At 39.0% G+C, this 24936-nt stretch overlaps 1 protein-coding gene across 9 annotated transcripts in view; it reads right to left on the bottom strand.

Annotated features, from left to right (window-relative positions):
* DYNC1I1 (dynein cytoplasmic 1 intermediate chain 1) overlaps positions 1 to 24936 on the bottom strand; it is a 276554-nt gene that overhangs the window by 216664 nt on the left and 34954 nt on the right. For 3 of the 9 annotated variants that reach the window (XM_081102252.1, XM_081102250.1, XM_081102251.1), the window contains exons 3-5: positions 20836 to 20950; positions 17807 to 17897; positions 3440 to 3499 (exon numbers count right to left, since the gene is read on the bottom strand). In XM_081102252.1, coding sequence (XP_080958378.1) covers positions 3440 to 3499; positions 17807 to 17897; positions 20836 to 20950 — 266 coding nt within the window. Of the gene's footprint in view, positions 1 to 3439; positions 3500 to 17806; positions 17949 to 20835; positions 20951 to 24936 lie in introns of all 9 variants that reach the window. The other 6 variants (XM_081102249.1, XM_081102248.1, XM_081102254.1 and 3 more) reach the window with 5 other exon arrangements.

Genomic DNA, 24936 nt, shown 5'->3' with positions numbered 1-24936 from the left:
AAAAAGATAAGTCACAGACTGGGAGAAAATATTTATAAATTATATGTCAAATAAAGGATTGTATACCGAATGTATAAAGAACTCTCAAAACTCCAGAAGTAATGAGAGTCAAACAATCAAATTAAAAAACAACAGGGCAAAAGATTTAAGTTGACATTTCATCAGAGAAAAATTTAAATAGGAAATGCACACATAGATATTCAACAGTAGTCACTAGGTAAATGCAAATCAAAACTACAATGTGATACCATTACACTCTTTTACTAGTGGTTTAAAATATGTTTTAAGTCCAAAATAAGCATTGTCAAGAATGGGGAGGAACAGAGGCTCTCATACACTGCTGGTGAGAATGTGGAAAGGTGAAAAGAGTTGGAGAGCATTTTCAGTTAAATGTACATCCACTATATAATTCAGCCACTCTACTTGGTGTTATTTATGACCTCCCTCTCCCCACAAAAAAAAATAAATAAATAAAAGCATATGTCCATAAAAAAATTGAAGTTTTATTTTTAATGGGAAAAAAAAATGGAAGTAACCCAAATGAACATCAAAAAGTGACTGGATAAACCAACAGTGGTCTATCCATACAAGGAAATACCACTCAGTAATAAAAAGGAATGACCTACTGATACACAGGGATTCTCAAAATAATTGTTCCAAATGAAAGAAGTCAAAAGAATACCTATTGCATGATTTCATTCTTATGGTATTCTAGATATTTAAACTAATATATACTGACCACAAAAAGCAAATCAGTTGTTTGAGGGGATGGGGAGAAGCAGGAGTGAGGATTACAAAGGGGTGTGGGCAACTTTGGGGGATGATGAATACATTCATTATCTTGATGGTGGTGATGGTTTCATGGCTGTGTTTACATTAAAACTTATCTATTTGAATCTTTTAATGTGTGTGGTTTCTTATGTCAATTAGAAAAGCTATCTTTTAAAAAAGTCAAGTGACAGAGCAAGCTATATCCAATTCTATGGCCAGGATCAAAAAGAGGAAATAAAATTGTCTCTATAAAAATCATGTAGCCTGAAGTATATTTCATAAAAGTATGTATGAGAACAAAATTTTTCTGTAAATAAGTACTACTGAAAAGGAACATTTTTCCTTAAATCACTATTTGAAATCGTAACATGGCTAAATAATCTCCTCTCTCAAATATTCTGAATGCTCCTTCCAAACTGTCTAAGATAAGCTACCTGGTGAACAGGAAGTCTCATATCTGTCTCTCTCTGACTCACTAGGTCCACTTGAAATTAAAATGTGGCAGGCAAGGTGGGAGCCACAGATATGCCATCTCCACAGAAAGAGTCACAAGTTTTCATCTGCATAGTTAACTGAGTTTTTGCTTAGAAAACAGATAAAAATGGGAAAATTCCTAACTGTTCCACATCAGCAAGTGTAATGTAACAGTGCCACAATCTGTCTGAAAATCTGTTCATATAAGGGCATGAAGCAGAGTCTCTGCCAGTGCCATCCTCATTTTCTCAAGCACAGAAGAACTGCACTCTGAAGTTCCCCTGAAACATAACGTACCATTGTTTCTCTGCTCAATTTAAGCCGTATTTCTTGGCTATTTAAATAATATGAATTTAAATACTGGTATAATACAATGAACTATATAACTAAATTGCCAAAAAGTTTGTAATATTTTTAAAAAATAATATATCAGTTACCTAAAGTGTTAAGATGTTTCCTTGGTCTAGCAGCATTGTGAGTCGACCAAGAACTTTTGCATATACAAAGGGCCATGGGCTGATTGCTTTGAACCTAACATGCAAATATCCCTTCAAGTTCCTCATATACCTACAGTAGGCACTGACATTGATAGAAACCCATGGGCATGTGCCCCCAAATCTCAGCAATTCAAAATAAATAAGTAAATAAATAGCCACTTTGGAATTCATTGAGTTATATTTAGAAAGAAAATAAATAGTTGTTTCATAAAATACTGAAATAAGATATGTTATTGACATATTAAGGTAACCCAGAGTTGTGTTGGTAAATGTTTAATAACTGGCTTGGAGAAAAGGGAGCAAACCCTGATTTGTAGCATTTGCCAATTTTTGCAGTGTAAATACTCCACCATGACAGATTTCAAGCTAATTTCACTGAATGCAAAGTGAGGAAGAGAAGCACAAGTCTGAGCTTGAGCACGAGCTGGTACAAGCATCCCACTGGAAACATGTCATGTATGACCATAGCTAACTTCATTCCTATAAGAGAAGTTAATCAAATTTCTGGGATATACATGTGTGTTTTATTTTTTATTGAGTACTAATTGACATAACATTCTATTAATATCAGGTGTGCAAAGTAATGATTCCATATTTGTATAGACTACAAAATGAGCACCACAATAAGTCCAGCTTACATCCATCACTAGACCTAGTTACAATATTTTTCTTGTGACAAGAGCTTTCATGATCCACCCTCCTAGTGACTTTTAAATATGCAATACAGCATTATTAACTACATTCATGTTGCACATTACATCCCTGTGACTTATTCATTTAATAAATGGAAGTTTGCACCTTTTGACCCCCTTCACCCATTTTGGCAACTGCCAACCTTTTGTCTTAGGCAACCACCAATCTATTTTTTTATATCCATGAGCTCATTTTTTTATTTTAGATTCCGCATATAAATGAGATCAAATGGTATTTATCTTTTATTGTCTGACTTATTTCACTTAGCATAATGTCCTCAAGGTCCTTCCATATTGTTCCAAATGGCAAGATTTCAGTTTTTATGGCTTAACAATATTCTATTTATTGTACATATATACCACATTTTCATTCTGAAGCTATCTTTTAACCTGTGGCAATACATTTCCATCTGAAAAAAGATATGATCTTTAGGATGTAGAAGACATCACCCATCATCAAATATTTGCGATTTCTTAATATTGAGGAAATCAACAAATGCATTTTCCTTAATAGGACTCTTTCTATGTTCATACTCAATTAAATTAAATGCTTATTGTATAAGTGTCCAGAAAAGTGAAAAGGAAAAGAAACCAAACAGACACAACATTTTAATACTGATTTAACAAAAAATTAACTTAAGGACACTTGTTAGTAAAGGGGGAGGATGGTTAGGATAAACTCAAACGTATTTCCCATTGCAGAACTTGTGTGCCCCGCCTCGAAATAGAGGTGTGGGTGTGTGTTTGTATTTTTTTAGAGTGGGAAGTGTTGTTTTGCAATAATAGGAATTAAGGAGGGGAGATCAAAAGCCACCTTTTTGTGGTATTTTCCACAAAGAGGGACTTTCTCCAAAGCTTAACTTTAGAAGGCAAACAGAAGGAAATAAACTTATCAAACTGGAAGTCCAACAGAAGGGGGAAAACAAGAGCAGCAACAGCTCCAGCATTTCAACACAACCATAGCAAAGAAATAATCATAGGAGTAACGAAAGAGCAGACATATACCCAAGTTCTGAGTCTGACTGCAGCTGGAGCACTGAGGGGTCTGTGTCCCACTGCAGGGTCCTAATCGTGCAGCACAAAGGAAAAAGAACACAGAGAATTAACAGAAGGGGAGGGGAACAGACCGAACCAGACCGTGTCATTCATCAAGGCAATGGCATGTACAATGCATACACAGAGCATCTCCCACTTCGCCCCTCCCCTCCCCGCAACCCCCTCAGTGCAAGCAACACCCAGGGACTATCAAGTGACAAGCGAAAGCAAGAAGCCAGCCTTTCCTTGGAACATCTGTTTGATCCTGGAAGTTAGGGTTGTTTTCAAGGAAGGAAGCTCAGAGCTAAATATTCAAACTCCACACAAGCCCACCTTTTTGTTTGTTTGTTTGTTTTGCTGTTCCTTACTGAAGCCTGATTGATTCGAACATGCAGCCAACTTATCTCTAACACCCCAGGGCCCATCCACAGCTGGGAGCACCAGGCATCTCCCATGCAGAGAAGAGAACCAAATGCAAACGTGCAAATGGGTCAGAGCAGGAGCATCTGGGGAGATCAGGCCAGAAGGAGCGTGGCTGCAGGGCCTATTGACTGACTGGCTTCCTCGGGTCAGTGATTGCAAAGATGATGCATTGGGTTTCGAGGCTCGTGGGTAGTGTGGTGTTTTTTTACTTATATATCACACCAAGATGGTCACCAACCATACCAATCGTTTCTAAGATGTCAGGGATATCTTCCTCTTTTAAATACTCCACAAGCAACAGCACCAAGTACCCACAGTTACCCCGGCCTTCATTTCTCCTTTGAAGTAAGGGATAAAGAGCTCTTCTATCAAGAGAGTGCACACAAGGACCTCCCTCAGGCAGGTCCTCTCCATTTCCTGCACAGAAGCAGTTGCAGGTAAGTCGGAGGGAGGTTACCGGGCAGGTAACTGACGCACAGCAGGGACTTTGGATCAGGCGTCTGGGATTCACATCTGGCCTCCGCGATTTACCAGCTGGGTGACACTGGACATGTGCTTGTGTCCCGAACCTCCCTACCCTTTCGTTTCCTCCAAGTGTGGCCCACACACCAGAAGCACGAGCACCTCTTGGGCACTTGTTGGAAATACAGAGACTCCGCTCTCACCCTGGGCTCACTGACTCCTCACTACAGGTTAAGGTTCCAGGCGATTCCTGGGCACCTGAAAGTTTGAGGAGTCCTGCTCTGTTTGCCTGTTAAGATTTACCGTGGCTTCTGGGACGGTGGCCTGCAGCTATCTTCAAAACTCATCTCTACCCGCTGTGCCCCTCCCTCACGGTGTCCCTCTTGTGTCCTGTGTCCTTCCTGATGTTCTTCCCGCAAAGAGCTGAGCAGCTCCTGCCTTTGCTTCGTCCATGTCTTGGCTCCAATGTTACCCGCTCAGAGAGGTTTTCTTCTTCCACTGCCCTTTCTCCAGCAGCACTTCCTTGTCACACTACCCCTTACCTTTTCCTGCTTTACTTTCTTCATAGCACTTGTATTTACCTATGATTTGATTATATACCAGTTTACTGTTTACTTTGATCTGTTTTAGCCTTATAATGGCAGGGTGGCTATATCCTTAGATCAGGGGTCCTCAAACTTTTTAAACAGGGGGCCAGTTCACTGTCCCTCAGATGGTTGGAGGGCCGGACTATAGTTTAAAAAAAAAACTATGAACAAATTCCGATGCACACAGCGGCGGCAAAAACACCCGGCGGGCCGGATAAATGTTTTCGGCGGGCCGCCTGTGGCCCGCGGGCTGTAGTTTGAGGACCCCTGCCTTAGATTATGGGGCTATGCCTAGAACTGTGCCTGATATATATGCTTATAGAATATAGCATTAGTTGAATAAATGGATACATGCATGGATAGATGCATGGATGGATGGATGGATGGATGGATAGATGGATGGATGACCTCTCTCAGTTCTTCTACAGAGATTACATAAAATTATACCTATAAAGCACAAAGCATATGATAAATAATAGCTGCTCTTACTACAACCACATATCTACTACCAAATATTTCTTTGAGCCAGTGATCTATGTGACAGATCCAGGAGACACAAATGCTGCCAATCTGTGAACCTCATCTGAGAATCAAGGTCTGGACTTAGAAAGTGGCTGGCAAACACTGACGTGAATCAGAATGGCCTGAAGGGCTTCCTAAAAATACAGAAGGCTGACCTCCAACTCCAGAAATTCTGACTCCGTAGACCTGGGGTGGGGCCCGAGAATTTATATTTTAACAAGTTCCTAGGAAATGCTATGGCTGACCCTGAAACCACCTTTAGAAAATGAGTGGGCTGGACTATTGCTTTCATTAGTCAGCAGAAAGAAAGCATCACTGATGCTCAACTATGTCAGCATCTAAACCTATGATTAACTCAAGCCTGGCCCAAGGCCCAGGCCACTTTCAGACCAATTAAATCAGAAAGTGTGGGGCGGGACCCAAGCATCCATATTTTTGAAAACTCCCTTAGTGATTCTAATGTGCAGGCACCACTGAGAAGCCATGGTCTGGACTCATTCTCTGCTCAAGAAAAGCAGCCCTTCCCGGTTCTGGACACTCATTCCTTCCACTTGTTTCAAACAGAAGTAATGGGATCCATTACAATGATTCATGTTTGCCATTCACAACCTCTGGGGATCAAACCTTTTATCTTTAAGGGCATTTTTTTTTTTTTTTGGCTCTAGACAGAACAGCTGCCTCTGGCTCTGGCTGACTGTGAGAAGCATCCCCTCCTAAGAGTTGGGATCAGCTGCTTTGCCCTCAATTTGCCTTGAGGTTTCTGATGGAACGACCTTTATTGACCTTTTCCACTTCTCCCAGGCAGGTGAAGAATGCAGCAGGCCCCAGGTGGTTGGGCTGTTCTGTTGCTTATCTGACAGCTCACCTGAACTCATTGTACCTGTCAGCAGTACAAATGATGATTCCATCAGAATCATCCCCTTAAGTCCACAGTTTAGCAGTCTGGAGTTTGCATTTACTCAGCCATAATGACAAAGGGGTCCATGTAACTCACTCACCACAATCCTGCCCCCACAGTCACACACCATTATTCAGTAAAAGCAATCCTAGCTACTGTCAGTAACGAGCAGTGGGTAAGTAGTCAGCCAAGGATGCTATCAAGTGTCCTGGTTTTATTTTCTTTTCATTGTTCCCGTTATTACCTGTGGGGTGCTCAGACTTTGGCAAAATGCACTTTTTCTTTGAAAAGGAACTTAAAGCCAATACATTAAGTGGGCAAAGGTTGTTTGTGTTTCCAAGGGTAGCCTAGGAAGTTAGGTTAAACGTTCGCTGATTTCCTTCTGTGCAATCTTGCAGAAAACTGTCCCTGTAATGGCAGCACCTTGGAGAGGGCCACGCCTGGGTCAGGGGTGGGAGGTTTGTGCTCTGGACACTGCTGAACTCTGCCCCTAGGAAAGTCTTCCGTTCTCAGCCAATGAGGATGCAGGCAGGCCTGGAGGCCCTCTAAGGACCTTTCTGCCCGATTTTTAAAAAGCATGAGATGACTATTAAACTGTTTTTCAGCTTTCTTCCTCCAAATTACTATACTTTTATTTAACCAATTAACATCAGTCTTGCTTTCCAACCATCTTATCAAGTTACGGTGTGATTGAAAATAAAATGATGGTTTCCCCACCGCTTCTTGGGCAGTTTGAAATCTTACCAGGTAGTGTATGTTTAAAATAAAAGAAGTAGTGACATTGTAAGTAAAGATATGTGAACATAACATACTAGCACAACATATTTTCACATAAATCACCCTGCTTACTATAGTACTCAGTTGTAGTTTTCAGTCATTTCTAGAAAGGACCAGTCAATGCATGCAGGAAAAGGATATTTTTTATGAAAACATTCATTTACTTACTCAAAAAATACCTTTTAAAGGGATAATATGTAAAATATTATTATTATTCAGTATTAAAAGAGTTCTTAAGGCATCTGCCAGTCTTAAGGAGAGATAAAACATACACAAATATTTTAGCAAGATAAAGCAGAAAGTAAAACATGCCGTATAAGTGGCCCCGCAGGTGTGCTTGGGACATGGAACTTGCACCTAAGAATCTTGCATTTTAGTAGAAGAATGAGACATGAATATTTATACCTGGTGGTATACTGATAACATGTGCAAGGAAGAAAGTCGTTTTCATCACTTGCGCAGCGCCTGGCACAATTTAAAGCTTCCATCAATATTAGCTGAAAAAAATAACTAAACGCCATAAGAAAGATAGAGAATGACAGTCATCATTTCTTTTCCATGGTTATTGACTCTGTGCCAGTCAGCCAGGTGTTGGACTGTACTTTCATCATCCTTTAGAAGACGGAGCAGGGAGATACCCTTTCCTGAAAAGATCAGCGATTCCACTTGACTTGGTGTTTGAAGGAAGGGATAGGATCTGGACATAAACTCATTGCCATCGGTGCCTAGTTTATTGGGTTTAGGTGGCTAAGTTAGTCTAAGTCAGTGGTCGGCAAACTCATTAGTCAACAGAGCCAAATATCAACAGTATGATTGAAATTTCTGTTGAGAGCCAAACTTTTTAAACTTAAACTATATAGGTAGGTACATTGTTATTAACTTAATTAGGGTACTCCTAAGGCTTCAGAAGAGCCACACTCAAGGGGCCAAAGAGCCACATGTGGCTCGCGAGCCGCAGTTTGCCGAGCATGGGTCTAAGTGGTCTAATAAGACTCCATTTTCGATGCCAGTTTACCAGTTTATCATGAGAACAATAACTGCCTGACAGCTTCTCTCCTTGAAAGCCAGCTTCCTGGAAGCCAGATGGCCGCAGTGTCTTTGAAATCAGAACAAATAAAGCTGAATGTTTAACTACTACAGCTTCTCCCTGCTCTACCTCTTCCCCCCCCCCCCCGCCGCCCAAACATCTACATCTTTCAGCAAGGCCAGACACACCCCCTCACTGCTGCCAGTCTCCAATTTCCCTGATTCCTGGGATAACCAAGCCAACCCTTTCTGAGTGACGTAGGTTCTTTAACTGTGCAATTAGATTTGGTTTAGTGCTCCTGTTAGGGAGACCACCTGGCTTTATTTGCTTATTGTGAAGAGTTGCATTTTTCTGCACTGATCAGTCTTAGTTACTTCGTAGATTAACTCTCTGAGGGTGTAAGGGAGGATCTCTGATCTCTTTCATAGGGACCCTGCTGTTAGCACAGACCCCGAATAATCCAGTAATTCCTTATCTACTCTGGACTAAGGGGCACTGTCATGGTTCTGTGGTCCCACAAATAGATTGCACCTGCCAATTAAGGTCACATTCCCAAGTCTGTTTCAAAATACTAGGTACATAAGTTTTCCATGCCACGGAAAATAATCATTCACTTATTTAGCTCTAATCATGCTACACAACGTAGCTTGTGTTATCTCATCTAAAAAGGCCCACCATGTAACAGTTAGTTTACAATTTGGGGGGCAATTTGATTGTCGATACGTCTTTAAAGAATAGCAAAAACATTCTGGCCACTTTGCTGTGTATCTGAAACTGATATAAAATGGTGTTAAATGTAAACTGTAGCTGAAAAATAAAATTTTTTAAAAAAACAGATAAAACTATTTCAGAATAAAAGAATAGGCAAAACATCAAAAGTTTTCAAATTAGTAGTAACCTACTAAGAGACTAACAAAACTTCATATTTTAAACCTTCTACCAATTCATTACTGTCCAACTTCATATAAAATTCTCCCTTCACTGGTTCATTTTATCTGCTCAGTTTCAGATAAGGTAAAATTTCAAAAAACAAAAACATTGCCTAGCCAACTGTTGAAAGTATAACAGGAGTAAAACCCATGATATCTGGGTTGCATAGACCGTTCCCTGATGATTTAACTTCTTCTTGTTCACCACGGCCAAATTGGTGGTTTCCATTCTTCTTCGCATTGTTATTAGATCTCAGAGTAGAAAGCCTTCAAATTCTTCCCTCAGGAGTATCTTTGCTCTTACCCTTTGTGGGTTTTGCTTATAAGAAAGAGATGTACTTGGAAGGCAGTACTCTGTTGTTTGCTAATGTTAACACTCAGCATGACTGAGGCACTGTTATACACTGCTGGTGGCATTTAAAGTCAGTACAGTTCTCCTGGAAACCAATATGCCAAAATGTAGCAAGAATCATAAACACAATAAACTCTTAGACTGGTTTTACTTCCAGAAACTCAACTTATGAAAATAAACCATCACAAGCAATAATAGTAGTAACAAAAACGATGGTGGTGATGATGTTGATCATGACTACGACAACTCCAAACCATCAAATCCCATGCCCAGTTTTGGCAGGGTCCTTATTCTTTCCATCCCCATAAAGCAGGCACTTCCCAGTCATGGTGGCTTCTCCCTCACTTCCATCTTCTGCACAAATAATACCAAAGTCCTCATCATCGTTGAGCTCCAAGTCCTACTTTATTACATGACTTTTGGACGTGTCCATCTGTACACCAGAGTCATTTTACCTTTCCTTCTCTCATCTGCCTTTTATTTCCTTTTCTACTCCCACAACTCTAGTGTCAGTCCTTTTTATTAGAGCAATGGTTTCCCTAACTAGTCCTCAGATCTTAAAAGCATTAAAAAATTGCTGTGTTCCAGACCTCACCTCAGACCTGTGAGGTAGGTGCCTGTATTTTTAACAAGCTATTAAGTAAAAAGTCCTCAAATTAGCACCAGGGAAAGCAGCCAGGGATCTCAACTATCTCAAAAGTCATACTTGTCTCCCAAATTCTGATCTCTTTTGACACTTCCCCCTTAACATGAATTTTAAAACCCATACTTCCCGCACCCTTTACCTTTGTTTATGCCTTTCCCATCATCTGAAATGCCCTTTCTCCCTTCTCTACCTGTCCAAAACATGTACATTCTTCAAGGCCCATCTCAAATGGCTTATTCTCTAAATATATCTGTCCTAGATAGCCTCATTCAAAAATAACTTGATTTCTATAAAACAATAAAGAAATAGCTATGTCTCTTATTCCACAGTTCTCTTTTTTTAAAAAAATATATTTTTTATTGATTTCAGAGAGGAAAGGAGAGGGAGGGAGGGAGGGAGGGAGGGAGAGAGAGAGAGAGAGAGAGAGAGAGAGAAACATCAATGATGAGAAAGAATCATTGATCAGCTGCCTCCTTCACGCCCCACACCGGGGACTGAGCCCACAACCCAGGCATGTGCCCTGACTGGGAATCGAACCATCACCTCCTGGTTCATAGGTGATGCTCAACCACTGAGCCATGCCAGCTGGGCTCCACAGCTCTCTTTGCCAGTCTACAATCCACTTGACCTCAATAGTAGCCTGTATCAGGCTTTCAGACCAAGTCTGAAAAAGGTCTGCAGGAGGTAATGATTACTGTTGCAAAGCCCAGAGCCTCAGCAGTGAGCCAAACACACTGCTAGTCCCATTCTGACTTTTAGCTCTGAGCCCAGTAACTGGATTTCTGACTCGTTTCTGTGAGGAAATCCTTGCCTTGTACCTCAGTCTTATAACTGCCGCCCATAGTTCTCCTTGAGTCAAGTCCACCTTCAGGCAACTTTCCCAGCAACCTTGAACTTCCTTGCTTTTATCTTTGTCCTCATCCCTCCACTCATCCTACACCCATCCCACCCAATATTTTGCGATCTGTGCATACACATAAGTATGTATGCAAGCACACGTAAATGTGCACACACACACACACACACACACAAAGTTAATGGACATTTACCAAGAACCTAATATGTGTTAAGACTCTGTGTAGGGTACTAACGAATCAAAATCACTTGTCTTACATGAATACAAATTAATTATAGATAATTTGGAAATAATGGTTTATGACATCATTGCTTATGAGTATAAATATTTGAGAGCTGTAACTTCCTTACATTTCCTTAAATGGCTTCAAATTAAATCTGTCCACTTACTGGAATAAGGCTTTTTAGAAGTAAGAAGAATTCCTATCTTTATATCCCTGTCAGGTTTAACAGTTAACAGTTGTTGTATGTGTTGCACACAGTAAATTCTCAATTATTTATTGAATGAATACATGAATGAATAAATGAATGGTCTTCACTTGCCTTTTGCAGATGGGTATGAAGTGTGAGGGAAAGTTAGTTCCCAAAGAAATAGTTTTTACTTTATTTATTTAAAAATGAAAGAGTAGCCCTAGCCGGTTTGGCTTAGTGGATAGAACGTTGGCCTGCGGACTGAAGGGTACCCGGTTCAATTCCGATCAAAGGCACATGCCCAGGTTGCAGGCTTGATCCTCAGTAGGGGGCGTGCAGGAGGCAGCCAATCAATGATTCTCTCTCATCATTGATGTTTCAATTTCTCTCTCCCTCTCCCTTCCTTTCTGAAATCAATAAAAAATATATGTATTTTTTTAAAAAATGAAAGAGTAAAGCAGGGCATGTCTGCCTGACTCTCCTAAGCTCTACCAAGCCACTTAAAAGGAACTCAGTGTTGTACTGCATGATGTCACCACACGGTCCCAGTAGAATTTTCAGACTTATTTCCACATTGACAAGGGATGCCTGTCTTTAAAATGCTGAGCATACAACTGGTTTGTGCTGAGAAAAAAATAGACAAAGTCCAGCTCTCTTCTCCATCAAATGAACTTAGCAGCTTTAGGTACATTAGGTAGTCCCTGAAGCAAGTGCAATGTTTGGAACCCGACTTTTCACATTATTCTTCTCCTCTTTAAGGTGGAGAGACAGCTTGAAGGCAGAATAGTGAGTTCCCTTGAGACCCACAGTTTCTCTGTCAAACAAATCACTAGTCCCTAATCAGATGAAGGAAACAGCTTGGGCCAATGTGAGCACAGTGCCCAATAGAAAACCTCCAGCCAATGTCATCCTCAAATCTATTTCCTAAATGCCATTTCCAAAAGCATAATATGGACATTTAAAAATCCATCATATTACTCAATCTGTCACCGTCATTAATTAAGGATGACATTTAATTAATGAGTTAATGTTTTACTTCCCAACCTTAATTATTTCCTTACTTAGGACTGGCAATGATGATGATAAAGATTTTCTGATGTCGGGAATAAGACCGCGACAGTGCAACAGATATTTATACCAATAAATCCTTTTTTAAAAGACTTTTTATTAACTTACTGTATGAGAATCTCACCTGTTGCCTAGCATTAAAGCCCTAACATGGTATAGGCCACACTGAGCCACACAGGAAGTCCATCTGAGTGGAATTCAGAAAGAAATGTAAGACTTCCTATCAGAGAGCTGCTGTCAAGCAAGCCTTTTCTCGGGAAGAAAGCTCAACAACCCCTTTGCCAAAAGAGATGCTTCATGTGTTGCTATGACCACATGGGTATACACAGTGCACTCTCTGGAAGACAGAGTGATATCAAAAACGTTTAACTAATCAGGCAACGTGCTGCATGAAGAGAAAACCCCACAGTGTATATTTTATTCTAATTTCCAGAGACTGACTTTTTACCAGCCTTGGATCAGTGATATTGGTCTCTCTGGAGTCCAATTAGCTGGTGGCATCCTGTTGACTTCTCTTTATATGATGATAATTTGAAGAATTTTATATATAAAAAATTGTTATAGTCTTAAATTTCCTTCAAGGTTTTATATTATTTTATTGTATTTCTTCACTTTTACTAAAACCTTATTGTCCTCCCTTTAACCTTTGGTTCATCAGAGTACCTTAGAAAACAGTGATGTTTCCACCAAAAAAGGGGGCAAAAGTTCTGTGCAGGTGTATACTTATAGTGCCAGAGAATCCTATGGACAAAGATGAAAGCCCCAAGGGTTTTCTCTTGGGCATTAAACCCATGGGGCCTCTTAACATGTTTTTCTCCACTTAAATCACTGAGTCAAGAAAGGGTAACCAGCTCAAATGGTGTGGCTCAGTGGTAGAGCATCGACCTATGAACCAAGAGGTCATGGTTGCATTCCCAGTCAGGGTACATCCCCAGGTTGCAGCTCAGTCCCCAGTGTGGGTCATGCTGGAGGCAGCCCATCAGTGATTTTCTCTCATCATTGATGTTTCTCTCTCTCACTTCCTCTCTGAAATCAATAAAAATAATATATATTTTAAAGAAAGGGTAACCAGGTGCCGCCAGCACAATTTGACCATGAACAAATTATTCTCATTTCCTTATTTGAGAGCTCACTAGATGGTGGTCAGGGAAAGGTAGAGTTTATCAAATAGCTGACTTTTACCAAAGTATTCTGTCAACATGAAACTTAATTTTTACTGAAATGAGGCAAAATGTATACACTGAACAGAAGAGATCTGCAGACATCTGTACCTTCGTCCCAGGCTCTAATCTGGAAGATACATGAAACTGAAAGCCTGAGCAGCATCTGATCTATTTCTTTTGTACCTTTGTTCACCTATTTAGGACTTCAGAAAACATATCTTCATCTGCTACATTGAGGCCCCCTTGGGAGAGACCTCACCTTCCTAGAGAAAATCCATGGATGGATGTAAGAGTTTTGGTTAACAGATGCTGATGGCTGGGAGGCCAGACATCAATTTTATATATAAATGGCATTATGTTGTAATTGGGGAAAAGTGAAGATAGTATAAATATTAGATAAGATGAAAATGCATTAAAATGGAAAAATAGAGATGCTTGATTAGAAAAACATGTTTAACAGTTTGTATAGTTTAATATAATTTATTACATACTAGAGGCCTGTTGCATGAAAAGATTCATGCAATAGCCCTGGGTCCCAGGTGCCAGAGGAAAACCGGTGCCGCTCTGGCCGGAGCCACCTTCATAGCCCTTGCTACTCCGGCTGGAGCCGCCTTTAGTCTTGGCTCCGCTTCGTGCCTATGTATGCAAATTAACCCCTTCTTTGTTGGTGGTTAATTTGCATATCTCACTGATTAGCCAATGGGAGGCGTAGCAAAGGTACAGTCAATTTCAATCTTTGTCTATTATTAGATAGGATATGGTGGCATATATATGTGTGCATAAGAGTTGATTCATTCAATAAATATTTATCAAATACCTACTATATGGATACAACTCAAATATCACTTACTCTCTGCCCTCAAGGAACTTGTCATGTCCTGAGAGAGATGTATATTCTACTAAACATGTAAGTCATTCTTCTTTAAGGGCCATAAATTACCAAATGCTTTACTCTTATGTATAAGAGGTAGGCTATTAGTTTGCGACTACTATTCATTATATTGAAAAAAAATATTTCTATTCCTAGTTTACTAAGTTTTAATATATAGGGATAGATGTTTAAATTTCTCAAGTACCATTTCATTATACATTGCAATGATTTTTCCCCTCTTTGACATTTCCATATGCTGAATTATGGTAATACAGTTTCCTACACTAAAATATCTTTGAATTTTTTAAATAATCCTAAATTACTCATAGCATGATATCCTTCTAATATTGTGCTGAATTCCAGTTCCATATAGTATAGTTAGGATTTTTTTATATCTATGTTTATAAGTAAAATTAGTCTTTCACGTATTTTATGAATAATATTGAGCATTGTATTTTCCCAGTATAATTAACTGAGAAATGATTAATTAGTTCTGCCAAAGTTGATTAAGACAATATAAAATACCACAAATGTAAATTATAAGTGAGAAGCAGGCCATAACAGCAGAAGCAGAAATTGCAAAACAAATTGTGATACTTCAAGTTTACTAAAATTAAATCATGCTACTATAATTGAAAAATTATTATACATTCCAATTCGTTTTTTAGTCTTTTAAAATATTAAGTCAACTGCTCTTATAAATCAATAAAAGAAATTTTGTTACACTTGATTTTTTTAAAAGCACTGATTTAACTTTTTCTTTAAGCAGGGATAGCTTACATGCCAGTTTGTAAGTTAACCACTTATAGGGATTATATAAGAAATGTTTACCAATTTGACTCTGTAAAGAACATTTCAATTTTGGTTTGAAATATTGGCAAACTAATGACAGAATTTATGTGCACCTGTAGGACCAGATGTGTTAATTTGATCTGTAAGTTATCTTCTGAAAGATTTTCCATTTTTCAGAGTCCAAATTCCACACAAAGTCAAATTTATGACTACAGAGTTATATGCTTAGGAATAACCACGCTCTTTCCCCAGTCTCATGTTTTATGAAGTGCTAATCGTAATTGTTTCAGAGATGTTTCTTCTAAGGAAAACACATTCTAAGAGGAATTTTAACAACAAATATAATATTCTCCTGAAATTTGACTCTCATATCTATTTTATGGAAGCAAAAACATAAATTTGCGTGGAATTTTCCTAAGTTCAAAACAAGGGCAAGGTTTACTAAACTATTCCTCATGCCTTCTCTTTAAGCAAATTTTGTGCTGAGTTTTTCTGAAAAATCATCATTTCCTCAATGCCAATTTTCTTGCCTTCCTATGAAACCTACACTTAGCAAGGAATTTAATCACTGACTTTGAGTTGTCTACTCATGCCAGGACGTTCCTATAAAGAATTGAAGCTAGTTGGAGTTTGTGTGGGATAGGCCTGGATAGCACTTTCTCCAAAGTGATTTCTTGAGTTAACAAAAAAAATCATCTAAGGAAGGGGGAAATATGAAAAATGATGGTCTCTGAGGAGAAATTGCTGCTGTCCCCAGAAAGCTAACAGCACAGGTCAGCTTTCTCTAGAAAGCTTTCAAAAGGGCTCATCAACTGTGAACTCAGTAACAGAACTTAATGCTGCTAACTGCAGCCCTTGAAGCTAAGCATTAATGGACACTACACCATCATTGCATAGAAAGAGGCAAATATATTAACTTAATGATAGACTCATGAACCCACTAAGGAATGCGATTATATTGTGCCAGCTAGCTCTTACAACAATGTTAGATCTTACATAACTGTGTTATTATTACTTTTTCTTTCTCCTCAAAGACCTTTTGAAGCGTTCGAAGCGAAAGATGAGAGAAGACATGTGCCGCCCCAAATCACAAAGGCAATTTGCTAAAATAAACCACAAAAACCTCTACTTTCATTCTTCTCAAATTGAAAGCAGTGCCCATTGGTTTTAAAAGGCCCTATCAAAACAAAATACATACTCAAATCTGAAACACACCAACAGGCTGATATGGGTTCAGTAATTCCAGGCTTACATGTTGGTTTCAGAAAAACAAAAAACAAAAAAAAAACAACAAGAAAAAAAAAAACCGGCCACCCTACACTTCAGACTAACACTAAACTATACTCTTTCCATAATTTTCTCTACCCAAATCGACTATATGGAGACAATGCACTTTGAGAAGATAATGCTTATCTTCTGAAATGATAATGTATTCAGAAAAAAAGAAAAAATGCAAAATTTTATACCTCTCCCCCAGAAACACATATAGTAGCAAGAAATATACACAAGTAGACAGGGTTAATGGTCACAAGTTGCCAACCCTCAGGCCAAATCTGGCCCACAACTACTTCTAACAAAGTCATGGCCATTTAACATTGAGGAGGTTATTGCACAAATACTTGAATTTTTAGCTTCTCGTGGAAAATGGAAAGATGTGAAAAACTGGGTCCATATCCCCACATAAGCTCAATCAGCCTGAGCTGTGAGGAGACCATCCGGCCTTTATAAACAAGGAGCTTGCCAACCAGTTGCCACAGGTCCCCTGGCCCCACTCACATCACCTGCCTATGTGCACCTGCATGTGGGAATCCTGGTGAAAGCAACTGCATTAAGAAAGTCACCAGGACTCTACAGATATCAATGAGCCTTCTCCTTGCCCTCTTCACATCTCTACCTTTTGGATATCCTTTCAGGGGGTTCAATTAGAGAATGTCTAGATCTGTTTTCAAAAGTTATATAATCGTCCAGGAGCCACGGGGTAATAAAAAATTGGCAAATTGACTCACAAAACAGAGCAGTGAACCTTGGTGATCATCATAATTAGTAATAACAATGGAAACACATTGGAGACTGAGTTCTCAAATTAGTCGACTCTAGTAAGAAAACAAAAAGATGCTTGGAACATGAAACTCAGGTTTAGAACACCTCAGTGGTCTGTCTATTCACGAAGATTCTCATGGAAACCACCATGGAAGGAGGATAATGAGAACCCAGGTATACATTCCATTTGCCTGGGGTCCTTCCCTGCTTTCTTTTAGACCCAAGCTAATGGATATGTCTGTGGTTGTTAAACAACACACAGGCGTTAATTAGCTCACTCAAGGAAGGACTGCATATAAGTTTATAATTCCTACTGTTCAAAATCATTGCTGTATAAATAAAATAGCAAGCCACCATAAAGTGAAACATAAAATGATTGAGTATACAGGTACATGCACACATGCACATTTAATAATACACTAAGTAGAATGGCTTTTAGGCCTTTTTTTTGGCGGGGAGGGGGGGCGGATATTACTGACATCCACCATGGCCTTTGTAAAGGGACAATTCTTACCTTGTTAATGGTCCCAGGTCGCCTGAGTCTTGGCTTCCAGCTTCACTGGGAGTGCTCACTGATTTCGAGGAGGGAGACATAGGGGTTGGGACTAAATAATGAAAATAACAGGTATCCCATGTTAAAAAATGCAGCGACTGCACTGGGGAAGAGCAGTGTCAGACAAATCAAAACAAATGGACCCAAATTAAAGTGGTTGTATGGCCAGGAGAAATTGAGATGGGGCATGGAAAACAAAACAAAAAAAGGAAAGAAAAGGAAGAAAGTCAAGTGAATTTTTTATATTTTGGAAACGAAAATTTGAAATGAATTTAGACAGAATTAACTTGGGGATTCTAAGGCCATGTCCACCTTAACAAAGTAAAATGGAGAATCAAAATAGTTATCCAGATAATTCAAGTCAAAGATCTCTCTAGTATGAACTATCCAGATAATTCTAATTCTCCACTTTATTTTGTTAGTATAGATGTGACCTATTAAAAAATAAAGTGGAGTGTCTGTAAAACTTTTACCAGATGATGAAATAAGTGATTCTGGATCGTTTAAATCAGCGGTTCTCAACCTGTGGGTCGCGACCCCTTTGGTGGTCAAACGACCCTTTCACAGGGGTCGCCTAAGACCATCCTGCATATCAGATATTTACAATATGATTCATAACAATAGCAACATTACAATTATGAAGTAGCAACAAAAATAATTTTATGGTTGGGTCACAACATGAGGAACTGTATTTAAAGGGCCAGGAGGTTGAGAACCACTGATTTAAGTGGTCAAGAAGGGTCAGTAAATTCTGTCGTATGTCTGCATTTGGAGGGAAATCTATCGTTCGTGGACTATAAAATGCATTTGCTAAGAAAAGCAAAGTGAGGAAGGAAGGGTAAATGCTGAACCTGGTAATTTAAAAATCTCTTTCAAAACAAAGAAACATGTCAGGAAGCTTTATTTTTACATTTAATTAATAGTTTCATCCCCTTGTACTGTTTACTGTGTTTGGGACTTGTGTTGCTTGCCTCTGGCAGCTCTCGATGGCACTGCCATGAGCACACAAGCAAACTGCCATTCTGAAAACAGGAGACACAAGTTCAAAGGTCAAGGCCAGTGAGAGCTGAGTCTGAGAGCAAGGATAACACAAGCAGAAAGCTAAAGAACATGCAAATGTATTTTTTTTCCCCTCTACCCTTCCAATATGAGCCAAATGTCCATCAGATAGAAGCTGCACCAAATAGCCACGGTGGCTCCAGGCCAGGCAAATTTAACGGGTTCTCAATCTCACACATGCTAAAGAAGCCAGATGGGCAGAAAAAAACTTCAGTCCCTCAGTGCAGATTCCCATTTGGCTTCAATCATGTGCAATTTCCTTTTATTTATTCAATAGGGGAAAGGGTTTAACTATTTTGTCCAAATCCTATAACACAATGGCAGATCTGTCAAGAAATTAGGAATTTTCATGTGGTCCCACAATTAATTCACTGATTATCCTCACAGTAAGTCAGAGGGTAAGTCAGGGAGATGAATGAAAACTCAAACTGGAGTCCACGGTTGCCAAGGCCTGTTGGTTGGGATGCAGGGATAGTTCAGTTTGGTTATGGTTTAGGGATATTTAACTGTTTTATCCTTAAAGTTTATTTACTGACTTTGTGTGGGGTAGGGAAGAATAGGACATATTACTATTGTGTTTAACCAGTGTTCATTCACATTGCAGCAAACTTTCCAAAGCTATTTTAAGGAGAAAATATAATTGATTACAAAGCATCTAATTTCTATCACATGTCAACTAAATACAAGAAAGTTTGTCAACCTCCTCAAAGAAAGTCCATTAGTCAAATATCCCACAGGTTATGTCTTCCACACCATAAGAAGCTCAACAAAATAATCAACATCTTATTGGGGCTTATTATAATCATTGTTAGATATGACTTTACATACACAAATTGAGGTTGACTATAATATGCTTTCTCATGGTGTTTTAGTTTTGTGTGTACATATTAAATTATATTCAGCAACACTTAATAACTTGTAGGCTTATTGAATACTGCTCTTTTTCTTATCTACATTGATATAAATACTTGTTATTGTATTGCGCATGGGATAATTTTTGTTCTTAGTTTGAGTAACTATGGAAATCAATAAAAACTTATTTTAATATAAAATTCAAAGGAAACAGACCATTTTTAAAAAGCGACCTGATATTGTATTTATTTATATGTATTATTGTAAGAGTTTTTTAAAACTACATTGGATATTATATAGTTTTACAGACACCCTCAAATTACTCTGAAATGTAAAGAAAGCAAATGGATAAAGAAAAATTCAAAATAACTTATCCCATAAGAAATATATAGTTAAGTGACAGAATAAACACAGTATGTACAGGTTACCTTCAACACAAATAAAACAAATAGTTCAATATCCAACCCCAAGTGATAAAATGAGATCATGGACAATTAATTAGGAATGAATGAGTTGGAGGAGGGGTATTACAGTGAAAATGCCAATTAGCAATAAAACTAAGTTATACAATAGAGTCAAATACATTTAAACTTGTTAGTTAGCTGATAATCTGCCACCATTTTAAATTTTCCTTCAAATTTCCCACTGAGCATTCTGTTTCATCACGGCATAACTAGGCCTGTGGTTATGAAACTCATAACCAGATTTACCATATTTGAGAGGTTGGAATTCAGCAATGGAAACGAAGAGCAATTTAAGACAAAAATTCCAAGATTTCTTGTATTTACCACATTGTGGCAATTCATTTAACAAATATCAAGTAATCTAACACTGTGAAGACCATTGGCCACATAATCAGTCATTAAGCAGCAAATTGTGAACAACTCTACAACCCGTCCTCCCATCGCCTTCCAGCCTCCTCAATTCCAAAAATAAATACGCCTGAAGCATAAATGAGCTGCTGAATTTCTTAAAGAATAAAAAATAAAAAGGACGTAAAAGAATAGTAAATGCTGGACATGGTATATGCCATGCAAGTCAAATTTAAAGAAACAGGAACGCAGAGCACTTCCAAGTACCTAGCGGGGGCTCCGGGGATATGCCGATGCTCTGAAGCAAAGCCTCGGTCTCTCGGCGCTTGCGGTCCAGGTCCGAGTCGTCCTGAACAGGTTCCTTCTTCTGCTGCATATCGGCCTTTAAAAAGCAGACGCCAGCAAGAAAAGTTAGTGACAGAACTGCCTGTGTGCTCCTCCTGGCTGACACTGAAAGGGTAAAGGCATGGCAGTGACAGCCAGGCAAAACCCTAAATAGACATAATCATGTGTACGAAGGATGAAAAGAGCCTGTAACTGCTCCATTTAATACTGCTAACCTCCTTGTCCCTTCTGGACAACATACTATCAGTTCTTGATGGTTATGTGTTTGTACTCACACCACCACCACCACCACCACCACCACCACCACCACCATGTTTGAGATTATGCAAACAAGGAATTATTGGGATCTGGTTAGAAATAAAATTAGCTATGAAAATCAGTCACTGTAAAATGCACTATCTGTACCAGCAATCTAAGTTGACCATGATTTACAACAAGCCGGGCTAAAATGTTTTTAAGGCATGTAAACAATATGCATGGAAGTCTTGCTACTTGGTACTTTTGACTTGCATCGGCTTCCGTTATACATATTAACTCAGGAGAAAAAAATGTGGTGTAGAAAAATATAGTACAAAAAATCACTCAGGAGGACTTTCTTTGCCAAATCCTATCTAAAAATTACATCTTGTATGAGCTTCTTATGGTCAGACCCTGTGCCCAGTATGTATTTGACAGGATAGTGACAAGTCAAAACACAGGTTAAAGAAGGTCAGTGGCAGGGTTCTGGGGGAATTTAAACATTGAGGTCTTTTTTCTTTTTCTTTTTCATAACACGGTTACTCCTTAAGACAAAGCACTTGCCCCTCACCTGAAATTGGATAGCATCCTGTTTGGTGAGCAGCTACCTCCCGACAAAGCTTTGTGAGTCAGGAGAAGTGAGGCGGTCCTAAAGTTTGTCAAAAACCAATGATGCAGTTAGCAGACCCACTTCCTCCCCAAGGGCAAGCCGGGCACCCTAACAGATACATTACCTCCTCCAGGAGTGCAGAACACATTTTGAAGCAGTGAACCATAATTTACATCCTGGCATCTAAAGCAGAGAGTTCACGCATTTTTGACTTATTCCCAGTCGGTAACCTATACCCTGATTATGAGCAAAATGTATCTTTGCACATAGTGCTGAGCTCAACACTGTTATTCTTTGCCTCTGGCTTAGAGCGCACTCATAAGTTTGAAGTCTACTTGTCATTAGAGGAAAAACAGCCTTTATAGAGGTGGATAAGGGCTAATGAGAAGTACAAGAGGATTTTCGGCAGTCTCGCGGGACCCAAAATTTCAAAACGGCAGTTTAATCGCTATCAGTGAAGATAACACAGTTCACCTTCTTTTCTGATTTTAACATTTAAACTACTGAAGAAAGTTCTAAGTTTACGCGTACAGCAGAGGCCAAGGAAGAACTAAGATGGTAAAAAGGACCTTGCAGAGTGAGGGTATGTATCAACATTCACATATCACAAAGTTAAAAGAAGGGTGGAAGGAAAAGGGAGGAAATGAAAAGAACGGGAATTACCATAGCAGCTACTGAAATGCAAACGAAAAAACTAAGATAAAATTCATCTTAGGAAGCCAATATGGAATTGTATAACCGGTTTTACAGTAAAGAGGTAAGCCATAGCTGGACCATCAGCTTTATTGAGAGCAGATACGTGTTTCTTTTGGTCACAACTATAGCCTCACATCTAGATCAGGGCCTGACACATAGTAGATGCTCAGTAAAAAAGTGTGTTGAATGAATGAATGAATGAATATCTGACCTTGGAAAATGTTATTCTATAGCTATAGAATGTTTTACAACTGTACCCCCTTCAGAAAGCCCTTTACAACACCACTGTTGAAAGTTTAGTCACCTAAACTTTCAGTGACCTCATGCTCATAACAAAGCCATTTCTATATTCTAAGATCAAAAACAAGAAATCATTAACCTTTTCTCATTCTTTCAACAAAAACTCATTAAAGGATAACAGAGAAGTTCTAATGCAGCTTATATAGCATGAACAGATAAACTTAGGGTATATTACCTATAATTTTCTGTCATGTATGTCCTATGCAGAAAGGCACAGGATCTCTTTCTTTTTCATTTATTTTAATGTTAATCATAAGCATTAAAGAAACATACTAGCAGGTAAATCACATGTCAACATGCATGCATTGTGCAAAAAAAGGACTCCTGAATTCCTCCTCCAAAATTTCACTGCCAAATACAAGTTGTCTCTAAAACTCATTCCTTGCCTTCCACCTTTTTAAAAAAGATTTTAAAATTTATTTTTAAAGAGAGCTAAGGGGAGAAAGAGAGAGAAAAACATCAATGTGAGAGCAAAACATGGGTCGGCTGCCTCCTGCATGCCCCTACCAGAAATCAAGCCTACAACCCAGGCATGTATCCTGGCCAGGAATCTACTGGCAACCTTTCTGTTCATGGAATGACATCCAACCGTCTGAGCCACAACAGCCAGAGCACGCCTTTCTTAATTCCTAAGGAAACAAAGAATATAATGAAATATATAAATAAGGACAAATGGCCATCTAGACATAACAGAAGCGTAGGAAAGGTATCAATGTTTAAAGTTGATCATGAAAAATGTAAAATTAGGTTACTGGGGCTAATCTATAATAATAAAAGCATAATATTCTAATTAGACCGGACAGCCGAACGACCTTCCAGACGAAGCTGGGGCTGCGAGGGCTGAGGCAAGTCACCGTGGCTGTGAGGGCTGAGCCCCTTGCACAAATTTCGTGCATTGGGTGTCTAGTTGAAAATAAAGGCAGATTCTGTATGTTATCAATTAGCACCTTAAACTAAACAAAATTTTACTTCATCTCAGATAGTTACACCACGTACCCTAATCATGAAACTTCCTATTTTTCCCATTGTAAATACTACAGAATCCTAATGTGTTTTAATGACTTAATGAAGAGTGATTTCACAGTACTGGTAATTAAAAATATGCTGAAGGTGCCTTCCCCAGGGAATGACATTTCTGTTTGTGAAGGGTTATTACAGCTGAGGTCCAGAGGGAATAATCAAACAAAGAAAAATGATCAGCTGAGAATTATCAGTCACTCCTCCAAGGACAGCTCTGAGGTTATTAGAGGAACAAGCGAGGACAGGCAGGAAACCCCTGTCCATCCTACCCTGCGGCAATTCGGCAGAAGGCCAAGGACAGGACGAAACTTCAGGGTGGCCCCATTAAGCACACCTCATCGCACTGAGGCCAATTTTTCATGAAATTGGGTCTGTGTCTTAAATGGTGGCCACTATATTTATTTTAAAATCAGGTTTCATCCATAATACCACAACCAAGAAAGCAGTTGACATGCAAAGGAGTGGGGAGTGGTAATTTTATACATGTACACAGTTTTCTGGATTCTGTGGAGACGACAATCAACCTGGGTGGTCCTAACACACACTAGTTTTCAGTCGTGGCAAAAATAGTTAGGCAGAGTAATATCAAAGATCACTTTGTTTCCTTTTTATTCCGAATTTGTTTTATTTACAATATGAGCCTAAAGAAAGTTAAACAGCAAACCTATAAGCTTAAGGCTACTTCTAACTCTTTATAAACAGCATACAAACTAGAAAATCTCCAGGAGTCAATGAGAGTAGCCATTTGACTAGAGCATCCCACAGACTCAGGGTCAGAAGTATCCAAGGAAATTTGCAGGAAATAATCCCAGATACATGGAAAGGATGTCAGTGACCAGCATCTTAGGTCTGCCCTAACTGGTGAATGTATTCATTCATTCACTCATACAGCTGTAATACAAATCAATAATACAGTAGTTAATAAATAATAATACAAGAATAAACTCTTGGGTGGGAAGATCAACCAATGAACTTGTATGCATATATGCATAACCCATGGACACAGACAATGAGCTGGTGAGGGCCTGGGGGTGGGGACTGGAGTGGGCTGGAAGAAGTTAATGGGGGGAAAAGGAGGACCTATGTAATACTTTCAACAATAAAGATTTTTAAAAAAAGAAGAAACTTTTTAAAAAAATCTTTATTTACAGTGTACTTAA

The sequence above is a fragment of the Myotis nattereri genome (genome assembly GCF_964212035.1).
Source record: "Myotis nattereri genome assembly, chromosome: 11".
Taxonomy (NCBI): Eukaryota; Metazoa; Chordata; class Mammalia; order Chiroptera; family Vespertilionidae; genus Myotis; species Myotis nattereri.
This window is presented reverse-complemented; position numbering and strand designations above follow the sequence as displayed.